This window comes from Chlorocebus sabaeus, chromosome 12 (assembly GCF_047675955.1).
Source record: "Chlorocebus sabaeus isolate Y175 chromosome 12, mChlSab1.0.hap1, whole genome shotgun sequence".
NCBI classification, from domain to species: Eukaryota; Metazoa; Chordata; class Mammalia; order Primates; family Cercopithecidae; genus Chlorocebus; species Chlorocebus sabaeus.
In genome coordinates, this window is record NC_132915.1 from 91,234,788 (window position 1) to 91,250,313 (window position 15,526).

The 15,526-nt window shown below is 39.0% G+C and overlaps 1 protein-coding gene across 8 annotated transcripts in view; it reads left to right on the plus strand.

Annotated features, from left to right (window-relative positions):
• CNTRL (centriolin) overlaps positions 1-15,526 on the plus strand; it is a 96,655-nt gene that overhangs the window by 43,681 nt on the left and 37,448 nt on the right. For all 8 annotated transcript variants that reach the window (XR_012094871.1, XM_007968214.3, XM_037984461.2 and 5 more), the window contains 4 exons: positions 150-370; positions 10,317-10,493; positions 13,066-13,200; positions 15,177-15,322. Coding sequence is in view for 7 of the 8 variants with exons in the window: in XM_007968214.3 (XP_007966405.3) it covers positions 150-370; positions 10,317-10,493; positions 13,066-13,200; positions 15,177-15,322 (679 nt within the window). In the remaining variant the exon portion in view is untranslated. The remainder of the gene's footprint in view (positions 1-149; positions 371-10,316; positions 10,494-13,065; positions 13,201-15,176; positions 15,323-15,526) is intronic.

Below are 15,526 nucleotides of genomic sequence, written 5' to 3' on the forward strand. Positions count from 1 at the left end.
AAAATTTAACATTATGTTTTGAAAAAGAAAAATGATAGGAAATAATTGAAAGCTTAGAATTTCACTCTTGGCTAATAACAAAATGCTGATGAGACAATGCTACAGTACTTTAAAAAGATATATTATTACCCTTTTTGCATCTTGCTTAGGCCAGATAGCAGCAAACGAAGCCCTGAAGAAGGATTTAGAAGGTGTCATCAGTGGGTTGCAAGAATACCTGGGGACCATTAAAGGCCAGGCAACTCAGGCCCAGAATGAGTGCAGAAAGCTGCAGGATGAGAAAGAGACGTTGTTGCAGAGATTGACAGAAGTCGAGCAGGAGAGAGACCAACTGGAAATAGTTGCCATGGATGCAGAAAATATGAGGAAGGTATGATTTTTTTCCTGCCTATTTTCCTTAGCTTCATAAGTAGATAATGTCCAAATTAAGTTAGTTGGAGGAGTTAACAGTACATTTTTAAGTGGGAAAAAGTATTAGTGGCTATATGGTGATTTTTTTCTTTTAAAAGTTGGGCTTTTTTTTTTTCTTGTTTAGCTGTGATACATTTGGAATTATTTTTTCTTTGCTCAGAAAAGGAAGATTATTTAGGCTGCATTTCTATCCCTGAAAGGTATTGTTGCCAAATAACTCTGAAGAATATGAAATGGTAGCTATTACAAATACTGTATTAAATATTCATATTTTATTTGTGCTGCAAAATTGAGCACAGAATATTTTTTCTTATTCTTGTGGTTACTAGATAATTTTAACATTATTTTATAGCTAACAAGACAGACATATTGTTTTATGCCCTTATGAACCTGATTTGTTGCCCATTCATTTGGAGATTTCCCTTGCGCTATTTTAGTTGTTTGGAAAATGTTATCATATGTGAGAACCAGAGATTTCCAAACTTCTTGCTCAGTAGAGCTGGCTCCAGAAATTGAATTAATATATTTTAATATTATGAAATATCTCAGGCATATTTAAAAAATCACAAATAATATTTAACATCATGTACTCACAACTCAGCTTAAGAAATAAAACATTATAGATATATTTGAAATCCTCTGTCTACTCCTTTCCAGAAGTAACAAAGTTCTGAATATGGTTATTATTTCCCTGCACCTCTATTCTTTTATCATATACGTAAACATCCGTAAGCAATATATAGTATTTTCCATGATTTTAAGACTTATACAAAATGTATCATAATGTACATATTTGGCCACTTTCTTTCTTCATGTTTATGTCTTTTTTGTTTTTGTTTTTGAGACGAAGTTTCACTCTTGTTGCCCAGGCTGGAGTGCAATGGCGAGATCTCAGCTTACTGCAACCTCTGCCTCCTAGGTTCAAGTGATTCTCCTGCCTCAGCCTCTCGAGTAGCTGAGATTACAGGCATTCATCACCATGCCCGGCTTCTTTTGTATTTTTAGTAGAGACGGGGTTTCTCCATGTTGATCAGGCTGGTCTCAAACTCCCGACCTCAGATGATCTGCCCACCTTGGCCTCCCAAAGTGCTGGGATTACAGGTGTGAGGCATGGTGCCTGGCCTATGTTTTCCAGAATTATGCACACTGATAGGTGCAGTTCTACTTTGTTCATTTTTACTGATATATGTACCATCCTGCTTTATGGACATACCACAAATTTATTATTTATTCGTACTCTTTTTGGGGGACATTTAGGTGATTTCTAGTCTTATGCTATTGCAAACAATGCTGAGCATAACATTCTTGCACACATCTTGAACACAGGGGGACTATGCTCAGAAGCAGGACTGTGGGTCAGAGAATATGTCCATCCTTAATTAAGTTCAGTAGATATTGTCAAATTACTTTTCATAGTGAGTTTATCAGCTTCTACTCCCACCAGCAATGTGAGGGCTACCATTCTGCCACATTCTTGCCAACCCTGTAGTGTTGTCCAACTTTTTTTTAAAGCTTTTATTTTGAAATAACTTCAAACTTGCAGGAAAGTTGCAAGAGGAATACAAATAACTCACATTTGCCTTTCACTCAGAGTCACCAACTACTATTTTAACACATTTGCTTTATCTCCTCATATGTAATTTTTACATGATTTTATATACTTTTTTGTTATTATTATACTTTAAGTTCTAGGGTACGTGCAGATTTGTTACATAGGTATACACATGTTTCACATTGGTTTCCTGCACCAATTAACTCGTCATTTACATTAGGTATTTCTCCCAATGCTATCCCTCTCCCCCACTCACCCACCCCATGACAGGCCCCAGGATTTGATGTTCCCTGCCCTGTGTCCAAGTGTTTTCATTGCTCAGTTCCCACCTATGAGTGAGAACAGGTGGTGTTTGGTTTTCTGTCCTTGTGATAGTTTGCTAAGAATTATGGTTTCTAGCTGCATCCATGTCCCTGCAAAGGACGTGAACTCATCCTTTTTCATGACTGCATAGTATTCCATGGTGTATATGTGCCACCTTTTCTTAATCCAGTCTATCATTGATGGACATTTAGGTTGGTTCCAAGTTTTTGCTATTGTGAATAGTGCTGCAATAAACATATGTGTGCATGTGTCTTTATAGTAGCATGATTTATAATCCTTTGGGTATATACGCAGTAATGGGATTGCTGGGTCAAATGGTATTTCTAGTTCTAGATCCCTGAGGAAACGCCACACTGTCTTCCACAATGGTTGAACTAGTTTACACTCCCACCAACAGTGTAAAAGTGTTCCTGTTTCTCCACATCCTCCCCAGCATGTTGTTTCCTGACTTTTTAATGATCACCATTCTCACTGGTGTGAAATGGTATCTCATTGTGGTTTTGATTTGCATTTCTCTGATGATCAGTGATGATGAGCATTTTTTCATGTGTCTGTTGGCTGCATAAATGTGTTCTTTTGAGAAGTGTCTCTTCATATCCTTTGCCCACTTTTTGATGAGTTTGTTTGTTTCTTGTAAATTTGTTTAAGTTCTTTGTAGATTCTAGATATTAGCCCTTTGTCGGATGGGTAGATTGCAAAAATTTTCTCCCATTCTGTAGTTTGCCTATTCACTCTGATGGTAGTTTCTTTTGCTGTGCAGAAGCTCTTTAGTTTAATTAGATCCCATTTGTCAATTTTGGCTTTTGTTGCCATTGCTTTTGGTGTTTTAGTCATGAAGTCCTTGCCCATGCCTGTGTCCTTAATGGTATTGTCTAGGTTTTCTTCTAGGGTTTTTATGGTTTTAGGTCTAACATTTAAGTCTTTAATCCATCTTGAATTAATTTTTGTATAAAATGTAAGGAAGAGATCCAGTTTCAGCTTTCTACATATGGCTAGACAGTTTTCCCAGCACGATTTATTAAATAGGGAACCCTTTCCCCATTTCTTGTTTTTGTCAGGTTTGTCAAAAATCAGATGGCTATAGATGTGTGGTGTTATTTATTTCTGAGGCTTCTGTTCTGTTCCATTGGTCTATATATCTGTTTTGGTACCAGTACCATGCTGTTTTGGTTACTGTAGCCTTGTAGTATAGTTTGAAGTCAGGTAGCGTGATACCTCCAGCTTTGTCCTTTTTGCTTAGGATTGTCTTAGCAATGTGGTCTCTTTTTTGGTTCCATATGAACTTTAAAGTAGTTTTTTTCCAATTCTGTGAAGAAAGTCATTGGTAGCTTGATGGGAATGGCATTGAATCTATAAATTACCTTGGGCAGTATGGCCATTTTCACGATATTGATTCTTCCTATCCATGAGCATGGAATGTTCTTCCATTTGTTTGTGTCCTCTTTTATTTCGTCAAACAGTGGTTTGTAGTTGTTGAAGAGGTCCTTCACATCCCTTGTAAGTTGGATTCCTATGTATTTTATTCTCTTTGTAGCAATTGTGAATGGGAGTTCATTCATGATTTGGCTCTCTGTTTGTCTGTTGTTGGTATATAGGAATGCTTGTGATTTTTGCACATTGATTTTGTATCTTGAGACTTTGCTGAAGTTGCTTATCAGCTTAAGAAGATTTTGGGCTGAGACGATGGGGTTTTCTAAATATACAATCATGTCATCTGCAAATGAGACAATTTGACTTCTTCTCTTCCTAATTCTCTTCCTAATTGACTTCTTCTCTTCCTAATTAGGAAGAAAAAGAGAATTTCTTTCCCTTGCCGTGGCCAGAACTTCCAACACTATGTTGAATAGGAGTAGTGAGAGAGGGCATCCCTGTCTTGTGCCAGTTTTCAAAGGGAATGCTTCCAGTTTTTGCCCATTCGGTATGATATTGGCTGTGGGTTTGTCATAAATAACTTTTATTATTTTGAGATACATTCCGTCAATACCTAGTTTATTGAGAGTTTTCAGCATGAAGGGCTGTTGAAGTTTGTTGAAGGCCTTTTCTGCATCTATTGAGATAATCATGTGGTTTTTGTCATTGGTTCTGGTTATGTGATGAATTATGTTTATTGATTTCTGTATGTTGAACCAGCCTTGCATCCCAGGGATGAAGCCAGCTTGATCATGGTGGATAAGCTTTTTAATGTGCTGCTGGATTCAGGTTGCCAGTATTTTATTGAGGATTTTCACATCAGTGTTCATCAGGGATATTGGTCTAAAATTCTCTTTTTTTGTTGTGTCTCTGCCAGGCTTTGGTATCAGGATGATGCTGGACTCATAAAATGAGTTAGGGAGGATTCCATATTCATTGGAATAGTTTCAGAAGGAATGGTACCAGGTCCTCTTTGTACCTCTGGTAGAATTCAGCTGTGACTCTGTCTGGTCCTGGACATTTTTTGGTTGGTAGGCTGTTAATTATCACCTCAATTTCAGAGCCTGTTATTGGTCTATTCAGAGATTCAGCTTCTTCCTGGTTTAGTCATGGGAGAGCGTATGTGTCCAGGAATTTATCCATTTCTTCTAGATTTTCTATTTTATTTGCATGGAGGTGTTTATAGTATTCTCTGATGGTAGTTTGTATCTCTGTGGGATTGGTGGTGATATCCTCTTTATCATTTTTTATTGTGTCTATTTGATTCTTCCCTCTTTTCTTCTTTATTAGTCTTGCTAGTAGTCTATCTATTTTGTTGATCTTTTCAAAAAACCGGCTCCTGGATTCATTGATTTTTTTTTGAAGGGTTTTTTGTGTCTCTGTCTCCTTCAGTTCAGCTCTGATCTTAGTTGTTTCTTGCCTTCTGCTAGCTTTTGAATGTGTTTGCTCTTTCGTCTCTAGTTCTTTTCATTGTGATGTTAGAGTGTCAGTTTTAGATCTTTCCTGCTTTCTCTTGTGGGCATTTAGTGCTATGCATTTCCCTTTACACACTGCTTTAAATGTATCCCAGAGATTCTGGTACGTTGTGTCTGTTTTCATTGGTTTCAAAGAACATCTTTATTTCTGCCTTCATTTCGTTATGTACCCAGTAGTCATTCAGGAGCAGGTTGTTCAGTTTCCATGTAGTTGTGTGGTTTTGAGTGAGTTTCTTAATCCTGAGTTATTATTTAATTGCACTGTGGTCTGAGAGACAGTTTGTTGTGATCTCTATTCTTTTCCATTTGCTGAGGAGTACTTTAATTCCAACTATGTGGTCAATTTTGGAATAAGTACGATGTGAGGCTGAGAAGAATGTATATTCTGTTAATTTGGGGTGGAGAGTTCTGTAGATGTCTATTAGGTCCACTTGATGCAGAGCTGAGTTCAAGTCCTGGATATCCTTGTTAACTTTCTGTCTTGTTTATCTGTCTAATATTGACAGTGGGGTGTTAAAATCTCCCATTATTATTGTGTGGGAGTCTAAGTCTCTTTGTAGGTCTCTAAGGACTTGCTTTATGAATCTGAGTTATCCTGTATTGTGTGCATATATATTTAGGATAGTTAGCTCTTCTTGTTGAATTGATCCCTTTACCATTATGTAGTGGCCTTCTTTGTCTCTTTTGATCTTTGTTGGTTTAAAGTCTGTTTTATCTGATACTAGAATTGCAGCCCCTGCTTTTTTTTGCCTTCCGTTTGCTTGGTAGATCTTCCTCCATCCCTTTATTTTGAGCCTGTGTGTGTCTCTGCACATGAGATGGGTCTCCTGAATACAGCACACAGATGGGTCTTGACTCTTTATCCAATTTGCCAGTCTGTGCCTTTTAATTGGGAGCATTTAGCCCATTTACATTTAAGGTTAATATTGTTATGTGTGGATTTGATCCTGTCGTTACGATGCTAGCTGGTTATTTTGTCTGTTGGTTGATGCAGTTTCTTCCTGGCATCGATGGCCTTTACAGTTTGGTATGCTTTTGCAGTGGCTGGTACTGGTTGTTCCTTTCCATGTTTAGTGCTTCCTTCAGGAGCTCTTGTAAGGCAGGCCTGATGGTGACAAAATCTCTCAGCATTTGCTTGTCTGTAAAGGATTTTATTTCTCCTTCAGTCATGAAGCTTAGTTTGGCTGCATATGAAATTCTGGGTTGAAAATTATTTTCTTTTAAGAATGTTGAATATGGGCCCCCACTCTCTTCTGGCTTGTAGAGTTTCTGCCAAGAGATCTGCTGTTAGTCTGATGGGCTTCCCTTTGTGGGTAACCCAACCTTTCTCTCTGACTGCCCTTAACATTTTTTCCTTCATTTCAACCTTGGAGAATCTGACAATTATATGTCTTGGGGTTGCTCTTCTCCAGGAGTATCTTTGTAGTGTTCTCTGTGTTTCCTGAATTTGAATGTTGGCCTGCCTTGCTAGGTTGGGGAAGTTCTCCTGGATAATATCCTGCAGAGTGTTTTCCAACTTGGTTCCATTCTCCCCATCACTTTCAGGTACACCATTCAAACGTAGATTTGATCTTTTCACATAGTCCCATGTTTCTTGGAGGCTTTGTTCATTTCTTTTTACTCTTTTTTCTCTAAACTTCTCTTCTTGCTTTATTTCATTAATTCGATCTTCAATCACTGATACCCTTTCTTCCACTTGATCAAATTGGCTATTGAAGCTTGTGCATGCATCACATAGTTCTCATGCCATGGTTTTTCAGCTCCATGAGATCATTTAAGGTCTTCTCTACACGGTTTATTCTAGTTAGCTATTCATGTAATCTTTTTTCAAGGTTTTTAGCTTCCTTGCGATGGGTTCAAACATCCTCCTTTAGCTTGGAGAAGTTTGTTATTATCGACCTTCTAAAGCCTATTTCTGTCAGCTCATCGAAGTCATTCTCCATCCGGCTTTGTTCTGTTGCTGGTGAGGAGCTGCGATCTTTTGGAGGAGAAGAGGTGCTCTGGTTTTTAGAATTTTCAGCTTTTCTGCTCTGGTTTCTCCCCATCTTTGTGGTTTTATCTACCTTTCGTCTTTGATGTTGGTGACCTCCAGATGAGGTTTTCGTGTGGATGTCCTTTTTGTTAATATTGATGCTGTTCCTTTCTGTTTGTTAATTTTCCTTCTAACAGTCAGGTCCCTCAGCTGCAGGTCTGTTGGAGTTTGCTGGAGGTCCACTCCAGACCCTGTTTGCCTGGATATCACCAGCAGAGGCTGCAGAAGAGCAAATATTGCTGCCTGATCCTTCCTCTGGAAGCTTCTTCCCAGAGGGGCACCCACCTGTATGAGGTGTCAGTTGGCCCCTACTGGGAGGTGTCTCCCAGTTAGACTACATGGGGGTCAGGGACCCACTTGAGGCAGTCTGTCCGTTCTCTGAGCTCAAACACTGTGCTGGGAGAACCACTCCTCTCTTCAGAGCTGTCTGATAGGGACGTTTGAGTCTGCAGAAGTTTCTGCTGCCTTTTGTTCAGCTATGCTCTGCCCCCAGAGGTGGAGTCTACATGTGGAGGCAGAGGCCTTGCTGAGCTGTGGTGGATTCCACCCAGTTCGAGCTTCCTGGCTGCTTTGTTTACCTACTCAAGCCTCAGCAATGGTGGACGCCCCTCCCCCTGCCAGGCTGCTGCCTTGCAGTAGATCTCAGAGTGCTGCACTAGCAGTGAGCAAGGCTCTGTGGGCGTGGGACCCGCCAAGCCAGGTGTAGGATATGGTCTCCTGGTGTGTTGTTTGCTAAGACCTTAGAAAAGCACAGTATTTGGGTGGGAGTGTCCTGTTTTTCCAGGTACCATCTTCTGTGAAGGTACAGCTTCCCTTGGCTAGGAAAGGGAAATCCCCCGACCCCTTGCACTTCCTGGGTGAGGCGATGCCCTGCCCTGCTTCGGGTTGCCCTCCGTGGGCTGCACCCACTGTCCAACTAGTCCCAGTGAGATGAACCAGTTACCTCACTTGGAAATGCAGAAATCACCTGTTGTCTGCGTTGATCATGCTGGGAGCTGCAGACCAAGCTGTTCCTTTTTGGCCATCTTGGAACGGGATTCAATTTTATACACATTTTTATACAGATTTTTTTTCCTGAATCATTTGAAAATCAGTTGTAGACATCATGCTCCTTTGCTTCTAAATATTTCAGTATATATTTCCTAAAAACAAGGACATTTTCTAACATTAACACAGAATAATTATCAAATTTAGGAAATTCAGTATTTTATCAGACTTCATGTTTGCCAGTCTGCTGAGCTTTAAAGGCCTTCTTTCCATTTTTCTATTGTGAAGATGTTTACAGTTATAAGAAAGTTGAAAGAATAGTTTGGTGAACATCTGTGAACCCTCTTGGATTCAATAAATATTTTGATTTATTTTCGCTTTCTCACAGATACATACTTTTTTCTTTGCTCATTAGAAAGTTGCAGATATCATAATATCATCCCTTCAACACACATCTTTTTAAGAGTATTTTCCCTCATCACTACAATATCATTATTACACCTAAGGAAATTGATGGTAATTCCCTAATGTCCTCTAATGTCTTTTTTTTTTTTTTTTTTTTTTTTTTTTTGAGACGGAGTCGTGCTCTGTCACCAGGCTGGAGTGCAGTGGTGCGATCTTGGCTTACTGCAACCTTCACCTCCTGGGTTCAAGCAATTCCCCTGCCTCAGCCTCCTAAGTAGCTGGGACTACAGGTGCGTGCCACCAAATTAGCCCGGCTAATTTTTTTTTTTTTTTTGTATTTTAGTAGAGATGGGTTTCACCATGTTGGCCAGTATGGTCTCAATCTCCTGACTTCGAGCTCCACCCGCTTTGGCCTCCCAAAGTGCTGGGATTACAGGCATGAGCCACCGTGCCTGGCCCTAATGTCCTCTAATATCTGAACCGTATTCAGATTTTCTTTATTGTCCCAAGAATATGTATGTGTGTGTGTGTGTGTGTGTGTGCAGGTGCGTGTGTAAAATCCAAGCTGGTATTCCCTAGATTGAACCACATTCTGGGTTTGACTGATTGTTTCCTCATGGTTTGTTTAACTTGTATCTCTGTGTTCTATGTAAAATAGTATCTTAAGTTAACTGCGTTTTCCCCTGATTACTGGAGAGGCTGATCACCTTTCATTTGGAGAGGCTAATCACCTTTCATTTGCTGTTCAGGTTTCCTCTTCAGTGAATTCCCTATTCATATTCTTTACCTATTTTTTGTTGAATTGTCTTTGCCTTTTCTTAAAGATTTGTAGGAATTCTTTACATATTCTGGATAATAATCTTTGGTTGGTTATATGTAGTATCTACATTTTAAACAAGCAGCCGAAATAATTGAGTTGCCAAGTGGTTTTTGGACAGCTCTTTTTAGAAGTTCTCATCATACTATCCTCCTCTTTCATCTATAATAGTTTGATCCCGAGTAAATAGATGAAAGAGGTAATGTTTAATCACAAAACACAAATGGACTAAAATGAATCAGAACCATGGTATGCTAATAAATATGTACTTATATTCTTGTTAGCACTCATTTAAGGTACTCTTATCGTCCTTAATATTAGAGAGTGCCAGTCCCATTTTGTTCTTCTGATAAATGAACATGCTATGGTTTAATAGAAAGAGTATGGGCTTTGGAGTCAGAGATCTACATTTATATCCTGACTATCCTTTTTCTAGCTACATAGCCCTATGCAATTTACTTAGATATTCATTCTACAGTTCCTCATCTGTAAAACTGCAAGTTGCCTTATACAGTGATTGTGAAGATACAATGAATAATGAATACAAAAACATTTTGTCCAACATCAGATGAAAAATAAGCATTAAATCTTATCCTACTCTTTTTTTCCCTTCCTTTCTCCCTCCTTATGTTTTTAGACTCGTAAGTATCACAGAACTGGTCCCTTTGAAAAACAGTATGTTGGTAGCTTACTGACGTTCCTGATTACATTTAGCCAGGGCTTTGTTTTCCAACCAGGATATGCACAGCCTGAGGCTTTATGATATTGCTACTGAAAACTTTGTGGCAGGCAGCAGTAGCTGGCCAGCATTTGGTTTACAGTGCTCAAGTTACTTATAATGCCTTGCAGATGCTTAAGCAGCACAGTGAGGGTTCCATAGTTAAACCCACTGTATCTTTCTAGGAGCTTGCAGAGCTGGAAAGTGCCCTCCAGGAGCAGCATGAGGTGAATGCATCTTTGCAGCAGACCCAGGGAGATCTCAGTGCCTATGAAGCTGAGCTAGAGGCTCGGCTAAACCTAAGGGATACTGAAGCCAACCAGCTCAAGGAAGAGTTGGAAAAAGTAACAAGACTAACCCAGGTAAGTAGGAGCATAAAGCCAACTAGAAACTAAGTACCCTGTGCCATCCTTCTTTTATTTATGTCTTAATTTGAAGTTAAGCGTTTTTTCATACCATATATATGGAGTGATGAGAAAGGCAGAATTTTGGAGTCAGGCATTCCGAGTGCTAATAACTACCCCTGTGTGAACATGGGCAAATCAGTTCATAGCTCTGAGCCTCCCAGCCTTTTCCTCCTCTGTAAAATGGCTTATGGGGAAGATAAATGAGAGAAATGACATGAAAGCACCTGACATCGATACTCAATAAATGCTAGTTTGTTTTTCCTTCTTAGAACAGGTTTAAGAGACTTTTTTTTTTTTTTTTTTTTTGTTGAGACGGAGTCTCGCTCTGTTGCTAGGCTGGAGTGCAGTGATGTGATGTCGGCTCTCCGCAACCTCTGCCTCCTGGGTTCAAGCGATTCTCCTGCCTCAGCCTCCTGCGTAGCTGGGACTACAGGTGTGTGCCACCATGCCTGGCTAATTTTTTGTATGTTAGTAGAGATGGGGTTTCACCATGTTGGTCAGGCTGGTCTACAAACTCCCCACCTCAGGTGATCCGCCCACCTCAGCCTCCCAAAGTGCCGGGATTATAGGCATGGGCCACTGCACTCGGCCAAGACCTCTTTTAGGTTGATGGTAAGTTGTAGTTTGCTGTCTCCTTTCAGGGTTGGCTGAAAGATCCACTAGTTTAAATTGTACTTGCAAGTTACAGAAAACATATCCAATAAATATTTATTGATTGGCCATTGAGGGCCAGGTGCTGTGGATTCTCTAGGGAAAGCACAGACATGGTCACCATCCTGTGGAGCTGACAGATCTCTGATTGGTAAACTTTAGTCCAGCAGGTGAAACAGGTGTGGAAGAAAGAAAGAGACAGGATTCTTTGGCCAAGGAGGAAGTAGTCAGGGAAGATCACCCTACAGAAATGATGTTTCAGCTGATGACTGATGGATGAGTAGGATTTGGCCATGCAGAGGGGACAGGGTGAAAGGGGTAAAGGTAAGGTATGTGTATTCTAGGCAGAGAGGTGAGGAGAGAGAGCATATAGTAAGTACATTTGAAGTGCTGAAAGTATGCCTCCAGGATGCCAGGAGCAGGGAGAGGAGTGAGGAAAGAGAACGAGAGGTAAAGGCAGAGGGGCAGGCAGAGGCCAGTTGTAATATATTCTTTATCAGATTAAAAATACAATTTATTAGCCAGATGAGCTGCATCTTCTTTCAGGAAGCCACTTCAACCTTTCCTTTCTGCCTGCTGAAAATCTGGGTTCAGGACTCCAGTTTGGTTTTCCTATAACCTGTGCACAGTAAAGGTATTTATCATGCATATGATGATCATCTGTTTAGATGCTCCTAGATGATCTGTTTGTTTTACCCCAGCTAGACTCAGAGCTCAGTGAATGCCCAGATTGTATCTGTTTGTTTCTGTTTTTTTAGTGCCTGGCATATGAGAAGTGTCAATACGTGCTTATTTGATAAAAATGAAATAAATAAGATATTTTGAATCTCAGGAATGCATGTAAAAAATAATTCATATAATTAGAAAATGAACTAGAAATATATCTGGTTTATTATAGTAATTATGTATATTCCTTTACTTATGAGATATCAGACCATCACTTGACAGTTATCAGGATTGTATTTCTCAAGAGTGCTGAGTTTTGTAGAAGTATAATTGACAAGATTAGAGTCTCAGAAATTAGGAGGTTTTAGGAAAACAATTAAAATAACAGTAAATATTTTAAAATAATAATAAATAAAATTTCTAGATGGCATTTTCCTTAATAAATTCTCCTCTTCAAGCCAGACTGTACTAGCTTGAAATACATTGTCCTTTGTACTTTGATTGTCTTTTATTTTCTTCTCAGAAGTCTTGACAAAATTATTTTAAGAGCCTAGCCTTTTCACTGATTCACTTGGTATTGAAAGGGACATTCCCCCTTCCTCAGCACCAAGACCGCCAGGATTGGTCTTCAAACCACACTGAGAATATGAAGCATAACAGGTCTTCTGTCTCTGATCTGAAGATCTGCAGATCTCTGATTGGTAAACTTTAGTTACATGAACTCCCTTGTGATGCTTGATAAGTACAGATTCCTTGTCCCCACCCACCCTAGAGATTCTGATCCAGAATCTCTTTTCTGAGATAGAGGTTAGGTGTCTGCATTTTTAACAGGCATACCTAGTGTTGATACAGGTTTTTTGAGGACCACAGTTTGAGAAATACTAGTCTAAGGGAAAGAAGAACAATAATTGTTGGATCACTTGCACAACTTTTAAAGGTAGGTGCTTCAGCCCACACCTGAAGATTCTGATTTGTTGTATTTGGGCTGAGCTGATTCCGATGCTTACTCCTTCTTAAGTGTTAATAATAGTTTAAGGATTGTGTGAAAAAATTATCTTTGGTTTTTAAATTTGGGAGTACAAACATAAAATTGAGTTGTAAAACTATAGCTAGCCAGGGATTGTGTGTATATGTAAATTTATTTGTGCCTTTTAAAATAATAAATTATTGCTGTTTTATACTTTCATGTCATTGCTTCGTATGGTGACAGTTAGAACAATCAGCCCTTCAAGCAGAACTTGAGAAGGAAAGGCAAGCCCTCAAGAATGCCCTTGGAAAAGCCCAGTTCTCAGAAGAAAAGGAGCAAGAGAACAGTGAGCTCCATGCAAAACTTAAACACCTGCAGGTAGAGATTTGTTGTTTTAGAATACATTCTTACACAGAACATCCAAAGATGATGATATCTTTAGTCAGGCACTTAGCAACCTGCTCTAACATGTAGTAAGCAACTTGAATTACTAGACAAAAGGAAATTCTGGGTGGAGCAGCACCATAGCCCCTATTCTCTTGTGACCATTGTTTTAAGATTGTTATTTGTGAATCTCCTTTTGTTTTTATGATGGTGCAAAGAGATAGAGGCAGTGTCAGTAGTAAACAATATACTGTGTAAACTCATGGGCAAAAGCAGTATCTTGCATTTCTTCTAAAAGTAGATTTGTCACCAGACCGAACTAAAATGATCAGATTGGTGCATTCCTCTTCCGCTGAAATATCTTTGTAATTATCCAGGAATTTAACTAGAGTGGGTTGCAGTGGGATTTCTTATGTGTAAGAAATCTAATATGTGAAATTCTTATGTGAAAACTTAAGAGTTTTCACAATCCTCTTCTCGGAAAGGATACTATTAAAAATGTAATCATTTTTTATTTGTGGGAATGTATGTCAACATATGTATAGCTGTTCTCACAGTAATCTGCTGAACAAACTGCAGGAAAAACAGGTGGATAGGATTTTTCTGATAATTAAACTCTCAAAGAAGACAGATGTCTGAACAAACAAGTACCTGAATCATCACTCAGGTCTCCAAATCTGTGAGGCTGGGGGCCTCTTGGCTAGCTGAGATGGTAGCTGTTATCACCAGAAATAAAAGGGCAGAGTTTATGTGACTTGGAGGAAGGGTTCCAAAAAAAACCATGTAGGGGGATTTGAGAGAAATAAGACTAAGCTCATGTAAAAGTTCTTCTAACACTTCAAATGTTTGTTCCTTGAAGTTTAAAGAAATCTAATAACCTAGAATTTAATTTTTACTGCTCTCAGTTCCACTTCTGAAGTAAATATAAAAGATACACATGTTTTTCATTACTATGTGAGGTGTGTGTGTGTGTGTTGGGTCTTCCTTGAGTTATCATTTTCCATTTTTAGTATAGAAATTTTCATATAACACAAAAACAGAATACTTATGACCCTTTATTTACCCATTGCCCAACCTAAACAGTTGTCAACATTCATTGTTTCATTTTGTCCACCTCTTTTGTTGCTGGAATATTTTAAAGAAAAATTTTATACATATTTCTTTCACCTGCAAATACTTAAGTGTACATCTCTTACAGAAAAGGACTAATATATATTCTTCAGGGGCCTTCTCCAAAGTAGAAAGTGAAGTCAGCTTTCTAGAATGCTTAACACGTGTTGTGGGACTAAGTTAGAACTAGATTCTTTGGTTACTCGGTCAGCTGACCTCCTGAGTACAAGTTAAACCCACTCTACAATTCTTTGTCAGAAATCATGTACTTGCAATGAACCAAAACCTACTCACAGTAGCTCAAGAAAGGAGATAGCTTGCTAGGAACTAGAGCTGCTCCACCTTTGATGTTGATATAGGGGCTTTCTCATTTCTCTTTTTCAATCTCTCCGAGCATTGTTTGTGGCCCAGCATAGACCCCAGCCCTGAGCTGACATATTTTCAAGTCCAACATTTATATAGACTTGCTGTACTGAGTCTTGTTTCAAATTATGGAGAGAATGAGAACCTGTTTTCTGGCTAGTTGATGTGTTGACTGGCCTCAAGTCAGATGATCTGTGGCCAGGATTAGATAGTACTACAGAAAGGGCTGCCTTGGGGCAATTTTATAGATAAAGAGGACTCCAGATGGAACAGGCACTTGAAAACATATTAATTGCATTCTAAATTCTTCATTTCAGTTAACATTGTTACACTGAGTTTGAAGTAGATTACTCATAGGGTAATTTTAGGAATTTCTTTTTACTTGAAAGAGGCATTGTCTGAATTTAGTTCTGTGGTCTAGATATGTTTGTTAGTTCGTTAGTAGTGAAAATATGCTGTCATGTAATAGATAATCCCTATTTCATCCCCCTCCATAGGATGACAATAATCTGTTAAAACAGCAACTTAAAGATTTCCAGAATCACCTTAACCATGTGGTTGATGGTTTGGTTCGTCCAGAAGAAGTGGCAGCTCGTGTGGATGAGCTAAGAAGAAAACTGAAATTAGGATCTGGGGAAATGAAGTAAGGAAAAAGCAAGACCTCCAAGACTAGAGTGGGCCTCACAACTTGGGAGTTGTGAGTGTGAGGTTCAATGATAAACTCACCTTTCTAAGTTCTGTTAATGGCAAATTTCTTTTGTAAGGTTCTCCGTATAATGTTTTCATGACTGAGACAAAAGATTATTTAATTTTAATTGTCTGCCACTGATAGTTTTTACATTTTGGA